Source organism: Martes martes (genome assembly GCF_963455335.1).
Source record: "Martes martes genome assembly, chromosome: 1".
NCBI lineage: Eukaryota > Metazoa > Chordata > Mammalia > Carnivora > Mustelidae > Martes > Martes martes.
The window spans coordinates 190,888,800-190,910,373 of NC_137888.1; the positions used below are offsets into that span (position 1 = coordinate 190,888,800).

Genomic DNA, 21,574 nt, shown 5'->3' on the forward strand with positions numbered 1-21,574 from the left:
TTTCAATGTAATGAGCGGGCTTGGGGTCCAGCTGGCCAAGTGATGTTGACGTGTATACTGTCATGTCCTGAGGTCACCAAGAGCACGGGCCCAAGGTGACATGTGCGGGAAGCATGGGAACTGGGAGGAAAGTCCCACTCAACCAGCCCTTACCCAGCGAGGTGCCTCTGGCCCAGTGTTCTCAGTTAGGAAGCCAACAGCTTCGGGGTCCAGGCTGACCCAGAGGCAGGATTCAGAAGAGGAAGCCAGCTCTACAGATGCAGAGGCAGAGGACAGAACAGGGAAAGGCAAGTATTGGTTAGAAAAGGCAGCAGAGTTGGAAAACAAAACAAAACATAAAGAACAACCAAGTCAGAAGGAAAAGGAGTCTAACATTAGAGAAATATGCATGCTCTGGTTGCAGAAGGGGTTTAGCAGCAGGGTTAAGGGGTTGACAGAGACCTGGGTTCTCCTTGTACAGATACCTAGTCTGTACTCATTGATGCCCTAATGTCATCTTAGCCTTGGTGTCTCCACCTGCAAACTGGAGAGGACCCCAGCGCCTGGAACATGCTGGCTGGGGTGACGGTTACATGCGGTGGTGCTGAGCACATGGCAGCCAGTAAAGGCCAAGCAGCGGGGGCCATGGGGCCATCCCACAGCTGCTGACCTCAGCCACAGGGACCAACGGCCTACATGGCCTCAGTCCTGCAGCTCTCCGTGAGGACAACTCTCCTGCATGAGTGTTTTGGGGAGGATTCAGTCAGTTAATACAAGTGAAGTACTTGGGTCATTGCTCGGCTCACAGGAAGATATTAGTATGAACACCTTGAGGACAAAGCAAGCCACTTCCCACTGCAGGGGCCCGGGCAGAAAGGGGACAGGTGCAATCCCAGCATGGCCCCCACTCTTCTCCTGGCCTCAGAGCTCAGCTATGAGTACGGTCAGCCTCAAGGCCAGAAGCAGAGATAGCTGGCCACCCCAGCACTCACCTTCCCCGACCTGCACGACGAAAGGACTCTTGGGAATGGTGTCCCCTGCGAAGGAGACCTTGACCACGTGCGGGCCGGGCTGCACCGGTTTGTACACACACCGATACACCTGGTTTCCTTTGTCTTCCACCAGCAATTCCACAGTGTTCTTCCCCTGGGGATCCTCCACCTCAACACCAATGTCCCCCACACCAGCACCTGGAAGAAAACAAGCACTCCAGGAGCCCCAGTCACCTTCTCAGAACACTCGCTGCAGATGAGCACAGGTGCAAAGTGCAGACGGGAGGAGACCGGCACTTAGAAGGTCCACACCGAGATGCTAACAACTGTTTTCTGGTTTGGCCAGGAGGGTCATAAACTTTCCTTTTCCCCCCATTCTCTATTTTTAAAATTTTCTACATTGAAAAGAAAGGTGACATTTCATGAAATGTATCATTTAAAAAAATATATATATATATATGTGTGTGTGTGTGTGTTTAAACTGTTCTATCATTCTTCTCCTCACCCCCAAACCTGGTATAGAATTTGGTCTAGTAGAGATTTTTTTTTTTTTAATTTTATTCATTTATTAGGGGGGAGAGAGAGAGAGAGAGAGAGAGAGGTAGAAGCAGACGACTCCCAGCTGAGCAAGGAGCCTGACGTGGGGCTTGATCCCAGGACTCTGGGATCATGACCTGAGCCAAAGGCAGATGCTTCATCAAATAAGCCTCCCAGGTGCCCTTAGTAGAGGATTCTTAAAACTTAGTTTCTTTGGAATAGTTATTTAGCTAAGGCAGAAATGTGTACAGACATTGATGGATTATTAATAATCAAACCCAAGCTTGAGTGTTAAGATCTTAAAGAAAAGCTGGTTTGGGGGGAGCACCTGGGTCATTTAGTCAGTTAAGCATCTGCCTTGGGCTCAGGTTATGATCCCAAGGATCCTGGGATCGAACCCCATGTTGGACTCTCTGCTCAGCAGGCAGCCTGCTTCTCCCTGTCCCTCTGCCTGCTGTTCCCTCTGCTTTTGCTCTGTCAAACAAATAAATAAAATCTTTTTAAAAAAAATCTTAAAAAAAAAAAAAAGAAAAGATAAGCTGGTTTTGAAAATCTATTAATATAACCAATACACTTGAAAAAGGGCACGTTTGTTGGCAGTGTTTCATTTAAAAGATAAAAGGTCAGGCATCCCAAGCCTTAGGGTCCCCGAGGATTATCTCAGGCTCTGAAAAGGCCTGACCCACAATACCTGCCGTGTAGATATCGAAGTAGGTGGGCTTATTGGCGATGTTTCCGGCAGCTTCCAAGCCTGGGCCTTTTGCGGTGACTTTACTGGCATCTCCCTGTGCCTTGTCGACATTCACTTCAAATGGGCTCTTGGAGATGTGCTGTCCTGCAAAGAGGACTGTAACCTACAAGTTGACAGATAGATGCAGTATAATGACTGCTCCCTGCCCAGGGAGACGCCACGTCAAGACACATGCACTGACAATCTCCTCTTCCATCCTCCTAACTATCCACACAAAGGTGGCTGGAAACAGGAGCCCTAGTTAGGCGGAGTGGGATCCCCACCTGGCTCCATCCACCCCACGGCTGGGCCTTGGGACATCATGTCTTTTACTGAACTAAAAATGCTTACATTGGATCCGGGTGGCCTCTGTTAACAGGAGGCGAACCAACACTTCTAACTCAACCGGTAGACATTGGATCCTTTAAGACAGCTGCAGAAGGGGCCGCGGCCCCCCAGAATATAAAGCACAGTTCCAGGATTTCAAACTTACAGTCAAAATGTTTTTCAAGGGACCTGATCACTCATGTGAGAAACAGTATAGATTTTCATCTAAAATTTGAGTCCGTTCTCATCTTTTAAATTTTCATGGGTATGGAGTTGGATTTCATAGGAATTGAACAAATTAATTACATCATACATGTTCCCTTTAGGATTTTTTCCCCCCAAATTCCTGATGTCCTAAGGGTATAAGAAAAATTGATAGTCATGATTCCAGATGACTTCACTAAAGGCCAAGGTAGTAGTAGTATGATCTAGGTCTCAAAATATTGGCATGGTACACAGGGATTGACCTATGTGTGCTGTTGAAGACCTTCTTTTAGGGAAAGCTACACTCCTGGATCACCCTACTCTCTTGCAAGACTCCCTGGGCCCCTGTCCCATAGGCCAATTAGACACTACTCAACAGAACTCAAAATGTTGCTGAGACAAAGGATCTGGGGGTTAGACCCCCATCATTCCTCCAGGTGCATGACTGGGCCATTGCACTATACTCAGCTGGCTCTCAGGCTTCAATATGGAGAGACCCTCCAGAGCACCCCACAGGGGGATACTCAAGGAGGCACTGAAGACAAAGAACCCATAGCATCTATAATCCAGGCATGTAGCTACAACCATCTGTTACCCAGAAAGAGTTGAAAACCACCTTACACTGCAAAGAACTGAGTAGCATTCAATCTTCCTAAGATACCCTCTTACACACACACTGACGCAAGCCTAGAAGAGCAATCCAAACAACGGCCGTGACACCTCATCTTACTTTGTGCAACCCGGTGACCTTGGGCAGATACTCCACAGAATATGTCTTGTTCTTGTCACTATCGGGGGTCACTTGTGCCTAGGACAGAAAATGAACAATAGTTAGAGAAGGTGCTGGGTGTGAGTAAAAGTACTCTGTGCCAGCCAAGGCCCTGCGGTGAGCTGCTGGGTCAGGCACTGTCCTGGCTCTCTCCTGCCCCAGTGCTGATGAAGGATGCCCCAGGAAAGCAGCAGCCGAAAGTCACAGAAACAAAGTCACATGGCACAAATGTATAACCACATCACAACTCCCCACTGTCTCAGGGCTGGAACTCGGCAGATGAGAAGGACCATAAAGCAAGTCACTTCAACCTTTAGTGGCTCAATAATTATTAAGAGCTTATGAAAGACCAGGCCTGGTGTCAGGAACCAAAAATAAAACAAATCAGGCATAATCCCTGCCCCAGTGGGAGAAATAGACCACATTCCAGTAAACAGAATTTCAGATGGTACTAGGCACTAGGAATAAGAGTCTTAAGAAGATAAGAAGAAGGAATGCATGTGCAAAGGCCCTGAGGGAGGAACCAAGTATAGTCAGCCTGGGAAGAGAGGAGAGCATCAGTTTTGTTACTGTTATTTTGATCATCAGCATCTAAAACCTCAATCACAAGGCCTTTGCTAAATCCAAAGAATCCTTTGTTTTCCTAAACATTGTAAAAAACAAAACACTGTGTCCTCGGGTATCAATTTCTATTACCTTTCAAGGCACAGTCCTTGAGCAATTACTCTGACTACTCTAAGCCTCAGGATCCTCTTGGTAAAAAACAACTTTTATTGTGAGCTTTAATGAGGAAAATGGAAAGCACAGACCCCGGGCCTGCCACAAGCCCCCAGAGCTCCATGGCATGGCAGCATCTTCCAACCTACCTCCTCTTTGTTCCCTTCTGGGTCCTCAACGAACACCATCACATCTCCTTGCCCAGCACTGATGGTGTCCACAGTGAACTTGGCTGGCTGCTTCACCATGTTTCCTGTAGGCTCAATTCCTGCCAGGTTGACATAAGCACATTACAAGCTGGGCAGGGCCTTGACAAAGACCATTATTCACCGTGTTTCCTTCAGGGAACTGAGAGAAGGGACCCAGCCCTGCAGCTGCCATGTGGAAGACAGGGACACCTGTGACAAGATTATCAAACAGGTCGAGAGCCCTAAATTTGTCATTGTTATTTTATTTAATTTTAATTTAATTTAATTTTTCTTAAGGAGGCTCCACACCCAATACAGAGCCCAGTGCAGGTCTTGAACTCACGACCTTGAGACCAAGACCTGAGGTGAGATCAAGAGTCAGATGCTTAACCGACTAAGCCACCCTGGCACTCCTGTCCTTGTTATTTAAGCGGTATCTGATTCTGAAATATTCAGAGCACTTCAGTCAGAAGTTTACAGAACTGTGAAAAATGATACAGTAATCATCAGTGGGGTTTGCCCCAAGGGAGGTAACACAGGGTTAGGAGGCATGAGGTGTGGGAGAAGGGCTCATTTTTCATTAAAGACCATTTTCTATTACTTAAAATGCTTAAAAATGGCCTTGGATCAATATTTTTTAATTAAACTATTCATTTTGAGCTGACTGAGCAAATTATTTTGAGATACTCACATGCAGGTGAAAGAAATAATACCCTTTATCCAGTTCCCCAAGGTTACCTTGTACAAAACCCTAGTACAGTATCCCAAGGATCCTGGCCTTGACACCATCAAGACACAGAACATTTCCATCACCACAGGGATCCCTCATGCTACCCTATAGCCATACACATTCCCTCCCCACCCTACCCTCTCCTTACCCCAATAACTCCTAATCCGTTCTCTATCTCCACAATTTTATCACTTCTAGAATGTTACATAAATGGAATCACATTATGCAACCTTTTCAGGTTGGCTTTTTCCACTAAGTATAATCTTTTGGAGGGTTCACCCAGATGGGTGCCTCTAGCAATAGTTTTTCTTTTATTGCATATTCCATGATATGAATGTAGCACCATGTGTTTAACCATTCACCCACTGAAGGACATTTGGATTGTTTCCAGTTGTCTATTACTGATAAAGCTGCTATAAACATTAGTGTTCAGGGCTGTGTCTGACCCCAAGATTTCATCCTCTGGGATAAATGCCAGAGGGTACAACTGCTGGGTGGCATGGTAGTTGCACATTCAGTTCTTTCAAAGAAATGCCCAACTGTGTTCTCAAGCAGCTGCATTCCCACCAGCAATGGATGAATAATCTGGATCTGCTTTCTCTGCATCTTTGCCAGCATTTTGTATTATCACTACTTTCTATTTTAGCCATTCTGATAGATGTGTAGTGATTTGTTTAAAAAAATTTTTTTAAAAAGATTTTATGTATTTGACAGAGAGAGAGCAACAAGCAGGGGGAGTAGCAGAGGGAGAGGGAGAAGCAGGCTCCCTGATCAGCAGGGAACCCGATATGGGGTTTGATCGCAAGATCCCAGGATCATGACCTGAGCCAAAGGCAGCGATTTAACTGACAGAGCCACCCAGGCGCCCCAGATGTGTAGTGATTTTAATTTGTATTTTTCTCATGGCCAATAACACTGAACATTTTTTCATGTGCTTCTTTGTCATTTGTATACCCTCTTCCAGGAAATGCCTGCTGGCATCTTTTGCCTATCTTCTAATTGGATTTTTTTTTTTTTTTTTTACCTACTGAGTTTTGAGCATTCCTTATATATTCTAGATACTAGTTCTTCTTTGGATAAGGTGGCTCTCAAATATTTTCTCCCAGTCTTTTTTTTTTTTTTTTTAAGATTTTATTTATTTGTCAGAGAGAGAGAGAGGGAGAGCGAGCGAGCAGGCACAGACAGACAGAGTGGCAGGCAGAGGGAGAAGCAGGCTTCCTGCCCAGCAAGGACCCCGACTCGGGACTCGATCCCAGGACACTGGGATCATGACCTGAGCCGAAGGCAGCCGCTTAACCAACTGAGCCCACCCCGGCGTCCCTATTTTCTCCCAGTCTTAAGCTTGTCTTTTCATCCTCTTAACTACAAAGAGATTTAAATTGCTTTAAAAAGTTTTAGAGAGTGAAATTCAACTGTTGTCTCAGTAGCATTTCAAGTTCCGTTGGAGGTGGTGTCCCGGTGGTCTGAGGGGTGGAGGCTGAGGTCTCTTACAAGACAAGAGACTGGTGACCCAGTAGTACGCCTTCACTGTGAAAAGGCAGTCCAATCCTCCTCTGCCAGGCCATGCTTTGGGGCACACTGAGGGACAGACCATGCTTCATGATATTTTTTATGTTCTTAATTTTGGTGAAGACCAACTTACCGTATTTTTCCTTTTAGGGATCATGCTTCTGGTGTCAAATCAAAGAACTCTTGGCCTAGGCCTAGATCCCAAAGAATCTCTTCTATGTTGTTGTTGATTTTCTGGAAGTTTATAGTAAGATATGGTCCACTTTGGGTGCGTTTTTCTAGAAGGTGTGAAACTTAGGCTGTTTCTTTTCCTTTTTCTTTTTTTTTTCTTGGCCCAATTGCTCTGGAACCATGCATGGAAAAGGCTCTCTTTCCCCCACTGAACAGCTTTTGCACCTCTATTAATGATCAGTTTGCACAGCTGCAAACAGTTCTGGATTCTGTTCCGTTGATCCTTGTGTCTATCTTTCTACCAATATCACATGGTCTTAATTGGTATGCCTGATGAGTCCTGAACTCAGGTACACTGACTCCTCCCACATTTTTCTTCTTTTTCAAAAAATCACTTTCCCTACTGTAGTTTTTTTGTCTTGCCATATATGATTGATTGATTTTATTTTTTGCCACATATGCTTTAAATAATAACCTTTTCTGTATCTGTGAAGAATCTGGCTGGAATTTTAATAGAAACTATGTTAAACCTAAATGACAATTTGGGGAGAACTGACATTTTACTCTCTGACTTTTTCAATCTATAAAAACAGTACATCTCTTCATTTATGCAGGTCTTTTCTTTGATATCTTATGTTTTTTGTAGCTCTCAGCATAAAAATCTTACACATTTTATTATATTTACACCTATTTCTCAATTTTCTGAGTGACTGTCAATGATATGGCATTTTTGAATTTTGCTGTCCTCATGTTCATTGTGGTAAGCCTGTATGACAGACATCCCAGCATACAGAAGTACAACTGATTTTTGTACGCCAGTCTTATATCCTGAGACCTTGCTGAATTCACTCATTCAAGAAGAGTTTGGGGGCTTTTTTGTATTTTGTCTTCTTTTGTTGTAGATTCTTCAGGAATTCCTACACAGACAATGAAGTCATCTATAAACAGGGACAGCTTTATTTCTTACTTTCCAATATGTGTGTCTTTTATTTCCTTCGCTTGCCTGACTGCACTCACTAAAACGTGCATCACGTTGTTGAATGGTGGTGAGCATGGACATCCTTGTCCTAGTCCCACTCTTTGGGGGCACACTCAGTCTTTCACCATTAATTATAATGGTAGATGTTGACTTTCTGTGGTAGCCACTCTGTATCAAATTGAAGAAGTTCTTCTCTAGTTCCCCTTTTCTGAGTTCTTATCATGGATGCCTGTTGAATTTGGTCAGATGCTTTTTCTGTACCAATTGATGTGATCAAGTGATTTTCCTTTTTTAGCCTGTTAAGGTAGTAGTTGTTTTCACTGATTTTCCAATAGTGTGCCAGCCTTGCATTCGTGAAATAAACTCTGCTTGGTCACGATGAAGGATTATTTTCATATATTGTTAAACTCTATTTGCTACTATTCTGTTGTATGCTTTTTTTTTAAAATTTTTTAAGATTTTAAGTAATCTCTACACCCAACATGAGGCTCCAATTTATAACCCCAAGATCAACAGTTGCATGCTCTACTGAATGAACCAGCCACGTGCCCCTATAGTTTTGTATCTATATTCACAAGGGATATTGATCTGTAGCTTTTTTGGGGAGGTGGGGGGAATCACCTTTCTCTGATTTTGTTTTTAGAGCAACACTGGCTTCATAAAATGAACTGGAAAAAAATAAAAAAATAAAATGAATTGGAGAGTGTTCCCTCCTAATACTTTCTGGAAGAGATTGCATAGAATTGGTATTAATTCTTCTCTAAATGTTTGCTAAAATTCTCCAGTAAAACCATCAGGGCCTGGAGATTTCTTTTCCAAGGGCTTTTAAATTATAAACTTGATTTCCCTAATGGTTTCAGGGCCACTCAGGTTATCCATTTCATCTTGGTTGAGTTTTGGAAGTTTGTGTTTTTTGCAAAACATCTATGGTTGTTATACCTATATTTTTTTATACCATGTTCTTTTTTCCTATAATTCAAAGATTCATTTTTTCCTTGTTCCCCTGCTGTCTAAGATGTAGCTTGGCGTGGATTATTTATTTATTGGTGGCAGTGGGTAGATAGGGGTTTTATCCTGTTTGGGTTTAGCTCAGCTTCTTGATTCTGTATGTTTATGTCCTTTGCCAAATGTGGAAGTTTTCTGCCAAATTTGGAAGTTTTCAGCCATTACTTCTTTGGGAGTTTTCAGCCCTGCCCTCTTTTTCCTCTCCTCTGGGTCCCCTGTGACATGAATGTTAGATGTTTTGTTATTGTCCCCTAAGTCCCTGAGACTCTGCTTGTTTCTTTGTTTTTCAGTCTACTTGCTCTGTCATTCAGATTGGGCAATTTTTATTCTCTTTTCTTCCAGGTCACGGATTCTTTTCTCTGTCCTTCCATTCTGCTATGGAACTCATCCCCTGAGTTTTTATTTGAGTTAGTGCATTTTTCAGTTCTAAAACCTTCATGTGGTGCTTCTTTATATCTTCTATTTCTTTGCTGAGACGGTCTATGTCCTTGCTGAGCTTTTCAATTTTTTTGCTTGTTTGACGTAGAGTTGTAAGCGCTTGCTGAAGCCTTTTTATAACAGCCGCACTAAATCTTTATCAAATAATTCTAAAGGTTTTATCATCTCAGCGTTGGCATCAATGGACTGCCTTTTTTCATTCAGTTTGAGACCTTCCTGGTTCTTGGTGTGATGAGTGATGTTTTTTAAAAACTGGGTATTATGTTATGTTATAAAGCCTGGGTTTTATTTAAATGTTCTGTTTTAGATGCCTTTTATAATGCTGATGCATCAGGGGAAGGGGGAGTGCATGCCTTGTTAGTGTCAATGGGGGGAGAAGTCCAGGTTCCCTATTCAACCTCCACTGACACTCAAAATGAGGGGGGCTCCTCATTACTAGCAGGTGGAAGTGGGAGAAACAGCTCCCCACCGGGCCCCCATCTGTGGCTGGAAGGGGTGGGAACACCTCATTGCTACCGATATCATCTACTGACATCTCCTTACTGCTAGACTGTGGTGAGAGTCTAGGCTCCCCACTTGGCTCTTACTGGTCTAAGTGGGGGCTGAGAAGCCACAGTTTTTCCTGGGATGCTTGGCTGCAGAAGAGCAGTTAGTTAGTCTCACAGGCTTCTGTCCTGCGAGGCTGCCCTTTCCTGTCCCTCTGGCCAGAGAGAAGTGTCTGTTTGTGCCTTTGGTGTTTCAGGTACGTGGCTTCCCGACACCCAGTCTGATATACAGGGGGAAAAGCAAGCCCAGGGAACTCACTACTCTGTCAGCCCTTGGGTCCTGAGATCTGGAGCCCATTTGTCTTACTCTCTTTCAGAGTCTCCGTATGTTTTTCTTATATAAAATGCCCAGGAATTTTGTACTCAGCAGAAGCAATCAGGAAAAGTATTTCTACTCCATCATCCCAGAAGCAGAAGTTCAAGGAGTCCTATTTTAAAAGTTCTTTGGGGGGGGGGGCACGCCTGGGTGGCTCAGTTGGTTCAGCGTCCGTCTTCAGCTCAGGTCATGATCTCAGGGGCCTGGGATCAAGCCCCGCATGTCCGCATGTGGCAGGGCTCCCTGCCCAGTGGGCAGTCTGCTTCTCCCTCTGACCCCCTGCCCCAACTCCTGTGCACGAGCACTCCCTCACTCCCATGCTCTCACTCTGCTATACAGACATGGAGAGCGGTCTACTGAAGCCCAGGGTACCTATCCCCTCGACACAACAACTCACGGTCAGTCCTGCTTTACATCTTCACCCCTACCTCTCCCCTCCTCCTGACTATTTTTGGTACAAATCCTAGACCTCACATCTTTTTTTTTTAAAGATTTATTTTAGACGATGGGGGGAGGGGCAGAGGAAGAGAATCTTCAAGCAGACTCCCTGCTGATCCTGGAGCCTGATGTGGGGCTCTATCTCATGACCCTGAGATCACGACCTGAGCTGAAAGCAAGAGTTAGACCCTCAACTGACTGAGCCACTCAGGTGCCCGTAGACCTCCTATCTTTAATCCATAATCATTCACCATGTATCTTTAAGAGATGTTTCTAGAATATCCACATCAAAAAAATTAATAATTCCTTAAAACCATCAAATATTCAGTGTTCCTATTCCCTAGGACCCCTCACAAGGAAGGGTGCTCATGGCGGGCTCTGCCCTGAATGCTTCACAGAACGTGGGTTTTAGGAAAGGTTTCTGCTTGGCTCAGAGAGGCATGCTTTCAACACACCTCACCTGCAAGCGAGCCCCCCACAAGGATCTGCTTGCGGCTGTAGGTCTGCCTCTCTCTAGCCCTCTGGATCCTTTCAGGGAACAGGTCTCAAGAAGCGGATCTGCAAGCGCCAACCGGCTGCTAACTAATCTGGCCGCCGTCCAAAAGATAAAACGAAGAAAACCTCTCAATCCTTTCAGAAACTAGAGGATGAGGTGTGCTCGATGCTCTTTGGTTCAGCTGGCAAAAATGAAGCAATTGTGGCCACACCAAGAGACAGAAAACTGCCCCTGCCCTCGGGTTCACCACGGGACAAAGACATTATCTTAAGGCCCTACCCATGTAGCTTCACGTGTGGCCCTGTGGCCTAAAATGACACTTGATCCTCCTACTTAAGAAGAAAAAAGGGGCACCTGGGTGGCTCTGTAGGTTAAGCGGTTTGGCTCTTGATTTTGGTTCAGGTGATGATCTCAGGGTCGTGAGATCGAGCCCCCATGTCGGGCTTAGGATTCTCTCTCTGCCCCCTCCTCCCCAACACTGCCCTCCTCCACTCATAGTCATTCTCTCTCTCAGAAACAAAAAGAGAAAGAGAGAAACAGACATAGAATTACCATATAATCCAGCAAAATCCCTTCCAGGTGTAGACACAAAAAATTGAAAGCAGAGATTCAGCTACTTGCTTATCACGATCGCAGCAGCATTATCCACAGGAGCTAGAAGGTGGGAGCAATCCCAATGTCTACTGACAGAAGAATGGATGGGCAAGACGTGGTATATCCACGCGTTGATGTATGTTATTCGGTTTTAAAAAGAAACAAAATTCTGACACATGCCACAACATGGATGAATGCCGAAAACATTACACTAAGTCAAGTAGGCCAGATACAAAAGTACAAACAGTGTAGGATTCCACTTATGTGGGGTACTTAGAATAGGCAAATTCATAGAGACAGGAAACAATGATGGTTGCCAGGGGCTGGGGGAGCGGGGAGGGAAGGCTACCGTTTAATGGGATTAGAGTTTCAGTTTGGGAAGATAAAAAAGTTCTGGAGGTGGATGGTGGTGATGGCCACATGACACAGTGAATGTACTTAATGTCACTAAGTGGCACATTTTAAAATGGCTAAAATAGGAAATGTGTTATGTATATTTTACCACAGCAAAAAAAAAAAAAAGAAAGAAAGAAAAAATATGTACCTATGCATACATACATATAGGGGTGTGTATTTTTTTTTTTTTTAAGGTGTGTTTCCTCCACAAGGACACAACACTTTAAAAAAAAAAAAAAAAAAGATGAGGAGCACCTGGCTGGCTCAGTCACTGAAGCACGTGACTCTTGATCTTAAGGGTTGTGAGTTCAGGCCCCATGTTGGGGTGTAGAGACAACTTAAAAATAAGATCTTTAAAAAAAAAAAAAAAAAGGCAGATGAAGGAAACGGCAATGACCAGCCACATTCCTGACTGTAGCAAACAGTCATTTTCTAGAAAACAGCATCGTGAAAGGAAACCGTTTCGCATTAACAATGGGGAAACCGGACAGCCAGTGATAAGATGACTGCAAATAAGCATTTTATGCCTTGAAGAGATTTGATCCACTTAACCAGTTTTGTGGACAAGAGGTTTTGTCGACAAGAGATTTATTTGACAAGAGATTTATTTGGCTGTTTGAAGTTTTTTTTTTTTTTTTTAAGATTTTATTTATTTATTTGTGAGAGAGAGAGAGAGAGAACAAGGCAGGGGAGGGACAGAGGGAGAGGGGAAGCAGACTTCCCACTGGGCAAGGACCAGCTCCCCCCTCCGCCCCCCACATGGGGCTCAACCCCAGGACCCTGATATCACGAGCTGAGCAGAAGGCAGATGCTTAATCGACTGAGGCGCCCAGGTGCCCCAGCTATTTGATTGAAGGAAGGAAGCATAACCTTGAAAAATCCGAGATTCCTTATTCTAACTATGACCTCCGGCTCAGAGCAGGCAGGTTTAAAGCAAGCATGGACGCGCCAAGCTTCGAGGGAATGCACCTCCGAGGAGGGCCTCCAACAACGTCCCCAGGCCCTACACAGACACAACTGCCCGGAAGCACCACCTCCATGCCCAAAGGAACCTCAAACGGGTTTGTTCCAGAACTATCAGGCTGTCTCCGCTGTTCTAAATCATGCTAAAAAGACAGATGAAAAGACCCTGACTACTAAGACTGAGAACCGCACACAGCACCACTGCCCTGGTGGGGAAATGCAATCTTCAAAGGCAATGTGTATGGGATATCCTGTTACATGACAAGTACTCTGAACCCTTCAGAAAGTCAGTGTTATTAAAAAAAAAGGGGGGGGGGCAGGGCGCCTGGGTGGTACAGTTGGTTAAGTGTCCAACTCTTGGTTTCGGCTCAGGTGGTGATCTCAGGGTCGTGAGACTGGCCCCTGCATCCTGCTGCTTGCTCAGTGTGGATCCTGCTTAAGACTCTCTCTCTTCCTCTCCCTCCGCCCCTCCCCATCTCCCTAAAAATAAATTAAAAAATCTTTAGGGGCAAAAAATTTTTTTTCAGGGAAATCATTCCAGATTACAAGAGTCTAAAGAAACAACAAATATAATATGTGAATTTTTTTTTAAGATTTTATTTATTGAAAGACAGAGAGAGAATGAGAGGGAGAGAAAATCTGAAGCAGACACCGCACCGAGCACAGCCCAACGTGGGGCTCAGTCCCACAACTGCGAGGTGGAGACCTGAGCCAAAACCAAGAGTCTGACGCTTAACCCAAGGAGCCACTCAGATGCCCTCAGCATCATTCATCTGAGCACTCAGATGAATCTTAATCAGATCCCGGTTTATAAAACCACAAAATCCATAAAAGATGATTTTAGGACAAGAGCGAAATGTTCATATAAACTGGATATTAGCTGGTATGAAACTGTTAATTTTCTTATGTGTGATCATGAATATTGTGGTTAGGCAAGAGGCTACCCTACTTTTAGGAGAGGCTTCCTGATGTACTGTCATGGTGCCTGCACTGATTTTCAAAGAATTCAACAACCACACACACACACACACACACACACACACACACACACGAGAAGGGCTAAAGAATGTTAGAATGGTTAGCATGGCAGATTCTAGCAGAGGAGATACAAGATGTTTTGTGTCTCTAAATGTCATCCCAGCTGTGGTTACAAAAATTAAGAAACAGAATGCATTCCTTCCCTTCTCCATAAAAAAGGGATTCAACTGTATCACACTATGCTCCTCTTTACCAGAAACCACACTGGGCTGAAATGCGATTGTTCTTAAAAAAGCTGGTGTGCAGGGCACCTGGGTGGCTCAGTGGGTTAAGCCTCTGCCTTCAGCTCAGGTCATGATCTCAGGGTCCTGGGATCGAGCCATGCATCGGGCTCTCTGCTCAGCGGGGAGCCTGATTCCTCCTCTCTCTCTGCCTGCCTCTCTGCCTACTTGTGATCTCTCTCTCTCTCTGTCAAATAAATAAATAAAATAAAACCTTTAAAAAAAAAAAAGCTGGAGTGCTTGAAGTCAGGTGTCAACCATGACACCATAAAGCCTCAGCATGCTTTCAACCCACCACAACGTTCTGAACAGAACAGTGCCCTGTAGCAGCCTTGGTGATCATAAACAGGATGTCTCAGCAAGGAAGTGTGTGGGGGTCCCAAGAGCTGCCTCCCCACCCGAACAGCTGAAGCAGCAGGAGCACGACCAAAGCAGAAAGGAATCAGCAGCCACATGACCCAGGCTCTGGTCCACTCCCATCGCTGACAGTGGAGATCTGGGGTAGGCACCCCCACCTCCAGTGGATTGGGCCTCTGTTTCCTCAACTGAAAAGCGGGAAAAAATAATCCTCTCCTCAACCCAGGGTTACTGCTCTAAAATCACAAAACTACAAACTCCTAGCTCTCCATCGGGTTAAAGCTGCAGTGTTTCTCGGAGTCTAGATTCATGAAGCAGCAATGTTGGTCACAAACAAATGGACCCTGGGGCGCCTGGGTGGCTCAGTCATTAAGCATCAGCCTTCAGCTCAGGTCATGATCCCAGGGTCCTGGGATCAAGCCTCACATCTGGCTCCCTGCTCAGCAGGAAGCCTGCTTCTCCCTCTCCCACTCCCCCGGCTGTGTTCCCTCTCTCACTGTCTCCCTCTGTCAAATAAATAAATAAAATCTTAAAAAACAAACAAAACAAAAAACCTTGAGGTAAAAACAGCTGATAAAGGAGGCCTGGGGTGTCTCAAAAATCAGGCCTATTTTCTCTCTGGATGTTAAGAATCTCCCCCCTGAAGCCACATAACCATGTCTAAGACTAAAGGACAAGGCTCAAACCCAACAAGACCAGTGCTTACCTCGGCCATAGGCCCTGGCTTTCTTCGGGTTGAGTTTGGGTTTAAGAGGAGCCCCGGGCTTGAGCTTGGCTTTGGGGAACTGGGACAGGTAAGTCATCACCGAGTGCTCGTCCACATCTGGATGAATAATTTCTTCAGGAGTGATGACCTAGAATAAAGCGTGGTAGGTGAACGCCCAGAACAACTCACTGGTAACTGTCACGGATTTGCAAATGTGTCTTTAGGCCAACCACTACAAATTGAAGAAACTGAGTCAAGCTCTAAATTAAGTGAAATTACATTAAAACAATATGCTAACGTCAGTGTTTTTAACCTTTAGAAGCGTCACTCTTCCTTTTGGAAGCTGAAAACCCCCTCCAGACAATCCTACATGTAATTTCCAGAGGTGCACACCCTTCCCTGGAAAAAAACCTCACTCATCCCCCCAGAGAAACTTTCCAAAAGGGGTAAGCTACATCACGTGAGAAGAAACAAATACACATCAGATTGGAGCACATCACCAAAAAGCACATAAATTGTCCTTTTCCCTTGTTCATCCTTTCATTGCCTCCATCTCTATTAACTCTGTTACTAATAAAAAATAGTCATAAAAACAAAGAGACAGAGACAAACCGGCAACATATTAAACTTGCGGTCTTGTTACAGACTTGGATGTTTGTATCCTTCCAAAGATCTTATGCTGAAGCCCTAACCGGCAGGATGATGGGATTAGCAGGCTCGGCCTTTGGGAGGTGAGTAGGTTCAGATGAGGTCAGGAGGATGGAGCCCCCATAATGGGATTAGTGCCCTCCTGAGAAGGGGAGGAAAGAGCAGACCTCTCTGTCTTTGCCCTGTGAGGACACAGCATGAAGCCAGAGGTCCGCGAGTCACCAAGAGGGCCCTCCTCACCAAACACTGAATCTGCTTGCACCCTGCTCTTCGCCTTCCAGCTTCCAGGTACGAGAAATAAGCCCCTGCTGTTTACACCATCCAGTCTACCGTATTTTGTCAAACAGCAGCCTGAGCTGACTAAAATGGGTTTCAGGATATTATGAGCTGTCCAAAGACATAGGGAGGAATGAATTTCTCCTGAATGTAGCCTAGGAGCAAGATTATGCCCATGCTGGACAGGTGGCCCCCCCAGAGGCATCACAGCCTCAGGTGTGCTGCCTGACCCAGCCCTAAACAGTCACCAAAAGATCCCTCTGCCCCTGACAAGGGGGCTGAGGAGCTAAGGCACTACCCCTCAGACCCAAAAGAAGGCCCTGTCTCATGAACCAGGTTGACCAAAATGCAGAGGAACAACTTCTACACCCTGCTTCCCTCACCCCACAGGAAAAAAGAGAACAAAACAAACTGCCAGAGAACATTCTGGTAGTTAGCCTTCAGCAACAAAACAGCTACTTGGATTTGAACAGTTGCCTTCACCCATTCCATGAAATGTAGGATGTGCGTTGATTTGCCATTTCTTCCAGGAAGCTCCTCCAACAACTGTACAGTGCCAACATCACACAAACGTCAAAGGAGATGGTTTTAGGTTTTTTTTTTTAAAAGATTTTGTTTATTTATTTGACAGACAGAAATCACAAGTAGGCAGAGAAGCAGGCAGAGAGAGAGAGAGGAGGAGGAAGCAGGCTCCTGGAGGAGCAGAGAGCCCAATGTGGGGCTCGATCCCAAGACCCTGGGATCATGACCTGAGCAGAAGGTAGAGGCTTTAACCCACTGAGCCACCCAGGTGCCCCGGTTTTAGGTTTAAGAGGAGATGAAAAACATACCACACCACTTACTAAGGATGGAAGATCTAAGAAATGGGCCATGAAGTGGAGACATGATGTCAAAACCAAACCAAAGAGGTTCTCTGCTCAGCGGGGAGCCTGCTTCCCCTCTCTCTCTATGCCTAGTTCTCTGCCTACTTGTGATCTCTCTCTCTGTCAAATAAATAAATAAAATCTTTATTAAAAAAAAAAAAAAAACCGGGGCGCCTGGGTGGCTCAGTGGGTTAAAGCCGCTGCCTTCAGCTCGGGTCATGATCCCAGCGTCCTGGGATAAAGCCCCGCATCGGGCTCTCTGCTCAGCAGGGAGCCTGCTTCCTCCCTTCTCTCTCTGCCTGCTTCTCTGCCTACTTGTGATCTGTCTGTCAAATAAAAAATAAATAAATCTAAAAAAAAAAAACAAAAAACCAAACCAAAGAAATACAGAAAAGTTTTTCTACCTCCCAAAGAGATCCTATTACAAAAGACATGGAACTCAGCTCTGAACACCAAGTTAGACCATCATGTGACCTGGGGTGAGGTCATCCATCCATGGCACTGGCTCCCTACAACTGCTCTTGACCAGGGCTTCAAACATGGGAGTCTTGGGGAGTTTTTTAGCTTCCTTGGAAAACCCTGGAAGACAGGACCTCAATTACACAATGTGGCTACTGCCGAAGGTATCCAAGAGTTACCCAATCTCCAAGTTCTCCTGTTATGTTGCTGTGATAGGATTATGAGCAATACAAATTTTTCCACAATTTCCAATAATGGTAGGTTACCCCAGTTTAAATTTCTTTCAAAGTTCTAAGTCCTGTGACTTCCCCTAAGATATCAGATTTTAAAAAAGACTTTTTAAACATGTAAAAAGTGGTCAAATATTGGCTATTTCTTACAGTGCAACCCAATCATTAAAGTCTACATTTGCAGTCTGGTGTCCCAAGATAGTCTTTAAGATCTTTGGAGCAAAAATCCTATAAAATTTGCCACATGTGACAAAGAGCAATGTGAAGATTTTGGAACGATCTACAAGCACCCAAGTCAACGAGAACTTATTATTATGAGTAAACTGAGGAAGACGGGAGTGTGCCAGAGGCAGTACTCTTTGAAGGCTCATGCTGAGGAGGGAGGTCAGACCGCCTGCCAGACCCAAAAAGGCATCCACAGAGCGCCAGAACAAGCTGGAGGGTGGAAACAGCCTCCAGGCACATGGCGCTGCTTATATGCCTACCTGTGGGACCCCCAGCCAGTCATCTGCTTGCTGCATAGCTTCCCGTGCATTATCCACAGGCTTTCGTGGATCCCATGATTCCCAGTCTGGGCACAGACCTGTTAACATAACACAAAAGATTCTGTTAGTATTAGCTGACAGGAGAGATTAAAGCCTCTTGCTTAAATTAAACCCCCTTGGTATCTTAATTCAGAGAACAATTTCTTCCAAAAATCACAGTCAATTAGATACCTTAAGGGCAAAAAGTATCATAGATAGGAGTATGCCAAACTATTCTGAGACTAAGCTGAGACTTCTCTTTCAGGCCATTATTTTCTTGCAGAGAGATTACCCATTCCTTGAAGGTGTGGTAGATATAAATAAAATCTATAAAACTCCTTGGGCCTGGTGCCTTTTTGCAGGAAAAATTTTTTTTTTCCTCCTACCACCTTCAAACTTCTGTACTCTGGTCACCAAATGTGTAGGATTCACACCGGCTGGACAGCCTACAACTAACTCAAATCTGACATTATCTACGTGAGACAGAGTCAGATCCCGCAGGTGAAGGGCTCAGGTCCATAAGACAGCCCCCACCTTCCTCCACTTCAGAGGTCAACTGCAAGTCTAGGTTGTCACCGGGGCTTCCAACAGACCAGCTATAAATTGGAAGTTCCCACAACTCTTCCTCAACTCATTTACTAGAGTGGCTCACGGAACTCAGGAAAACAGTTTAAATGCTAAATTACCGATTTATTATAAAAGGATACAACTCAAGGACAACTAGATGAAAGAAATGCACACAGTAAGGTATGGGAGAAGGGGTATGGAGCATCCATCCCCTCTCAGCATGTACCACTCTCCTCGCACCTCCATGTGTTTACTGACCCAAAAGATCCCCAAAATTTATAGTTGGAGAAATTTTATGGAGGCTTCATTAGGTGAAGGAGGCAAGGATTGATTAAATCACTGGCCATCTGTGGTTAACTCAACCTCCAGCCCGTCCCTTCCCTGGAGGTCAGGAGATGGGACCAAAAGCTTGAACCCTCTAATCACATGGTTGATTCTCCTGGCCCCACCCCATGCTTAGGGGCTGTCCAAAAGTCACCTCATTAACACAAACTCAGGTGTGGTTGAAAAGAACCATTATCATGGCTCTTATCACTTAAGAAATTCCAAGGGTTTTTGGAGCTCTGTCCCAAGAAAGGGACAAAGACCCCAATATCTATCTCTTATTCTAAGTCACAGTATCACAATCCAGCTGTTAGATACATCTAAAAAGACTAACTAGCATCTGTATAATTCAAAAATCCACACGCCCAAAAGCCCAAACCTAGAATCATCTTAAAGACCTTTGTAAGCACAAGAAGTATGGGACTGAGGTAAACATGCACCAGTTCAAACTGGTGAAGAGGTATCTTAAAATGTGTCCGTAGGTGGAAGCAACGAAGAAGGTGCCAGGAAACTAAGGCTGAGCTCTTGACTTCATTCTGGATAACACCAGCTGAGTGCCTCTAGAGGAAGAGTGAGGCCTGGAGTCCGTCCTCCCTCCCTATCCAATACAGACCAGCCAGCTCTGTTCACAGCATGGTGAGAACCATTAGCTTACTAAAAATGAATGTGAACAGCATATATATGGAGTTTTCATAAACGGAAAATATGATTATTGGAGTATATTTTTTATTAGAAACAATTCTGGGGGTGCATATAAACATGGGATGGTTATTCTCTTGACTCTGTACCAGCAAACTCTACCCATCAATCTAAATGCTTCAGGGAGGATAACTACTACGTTGGTGTACGCTCAACCACTGAGAAAGAGTGGGAAAACCTCCAACTGGATGCTGACCAAACACTATTTCATAGCAACGCAGAAAGAAAAGGGTGGAGAGAAAGCCATACATGGTCAACCCAGCAGTCGGTAAAAATGGGTACTTTCCACTCAATGGAAGTTTTTGGATTTTCGTGCCAAGTCAACTAACAGGGCCTCGTCTTTCTGCTAAAGTCAATGGGAAACCCGGCACCAACTGTGGGAAGAAGTGGGACTTTGGATCTGAAAGCTAAACCAAGACCCGCTCCAAGAACTTCACTGGGACTTTGGGTAAATAACTGAGCTCAATGTTCAGAAAGTCCATGGATACACCTAGAAGATAAACAGAGCCATTTTTAGTTCCCTTTGCTCTTACAATGGGTTACGACTAGGAGAATACACCAATCCCAGCAAACCCAGCTTTCCCAATGGAAAGTGAAGAGGCTTGGGGCCCACAAACCCCCATCCTGAAGATATGGCTCAGGCAGCCTCGGACACTTACCCGGAGCACAGCTGTCCACTAAGGCCCCCAGAGCCTTGCCATCCTGCCAGTTCTGGTTAAAGTTGGTAATGGGCAAGTAGGGGATCTTGTTCTGAATCCATCCCAGCAGCCTCTGCTTTGGTGTCTGCTTCTTGGCATCATCGTCCCCTTCATCCTCCCACACGGGCATGGAAATGGAGTAGTGGAGGATCAGCGTCCACACCAAGCCCAAGATGAGCTTCAGGTTCCCATCCACGATGGCTTTGCTATCTGGGGAGAGAGACAGGCTTGAGATGGCACATTCCTCTGGGCTGTCAACGAAATTCTCATCTGTTAGAGAACCACACACAACCATTTCACAATGAAAGGATGTAGTGTTAGGGGCACCCGGGTGTCTCAGTGGGTTAAGCCTCTACCTCCAGCTCAGGTCATGGTCTCAGGGTCCTGGGATCGAGCCCCGAATCAGGCTCTCTGCTCAGCGGGGAGACTGCTTCCCCCCTTCTGCCTGCCTCTCTGCCTACTTGTGACCTCTCTCTGCGTCAAATAAATAAAATCTAAAAAAAAAAAAAAGGAAGGTTGTAATGTTAGAATTTGCTTCAGAATACTTGAGGATGGGAAAAGATAAAGTGAGATTCCAAAATGTTTACCAGTGTCACTGGATCACGGGTACATGAAAATGCATTACACTTTGATCTCTCTGCCAAACCCAGGCCCCCTTTAGGGATCTTCTAGGAATCTCAGTGCTGCTGGTTTCTACCTTCTACTCCCTTAGCTTCTCTGTGGCCCTCTATCCTCTGTCCTCTTTCCAACCTCTACCTACATCCATCAAAACCCAAACATTATCAACAAAATCTCCTCTCTCATTCTTTCCTCCTCTACCACCCCCCAACTTTCCCTATCTATCCCACCTGTCTCCTCCTCTGCCTCTCCCCACACTTCCCTTCCTATCTACTCCATCTCTCCCCCTAACTCCTCCCACACACTTCCCCTCCTAAGCATTC

General features: G+C 45.0%; 1 protein-coding gene across 2 annotated transcripts in view; it reads right to left on the bottom strand.

Annotated features, from left to right (window-relative positions):
* The window catches only part of FLNB (filamin B), a 144,556-nt gene that overhangs the window by 65,962 nt on the left and 57,020 nt on the right, over positions 1-21,574 (bottom strand). For both annotated transcript variants that reach the window (XM_080814698.1, XM_080814697.1), the window contains exons 2-8: positions 20,595-20,843; positions 18,307-18,404; positions 15,346-15,493; positions 4,405-4,523; positions 3,500-3,577; positions 2,200-2,362; positions 972-1,169 (exon numbers count right to left, since the gene is read on the bottom strand). In XM_080814698.1, coding sequence (XP_080670824.1) covers positions 972-1,169; positions 2,200-2,362; positions 3,500-3,577; positions 4,405-4,523; positions 15,346-15,493; positions 18,307-18,404; positions 20,595-20,843 — 1,053 coding nt within the window. The remainder of the gene's footprint in view (positions 1-971; positions 1,170-2,199; positions 2,363-3,499; positions 3,578-4,404; positions 4,524-15,345; positions 15,494-18,306; positions 18,405-20,594; positions 20,844-21,574) is intronic.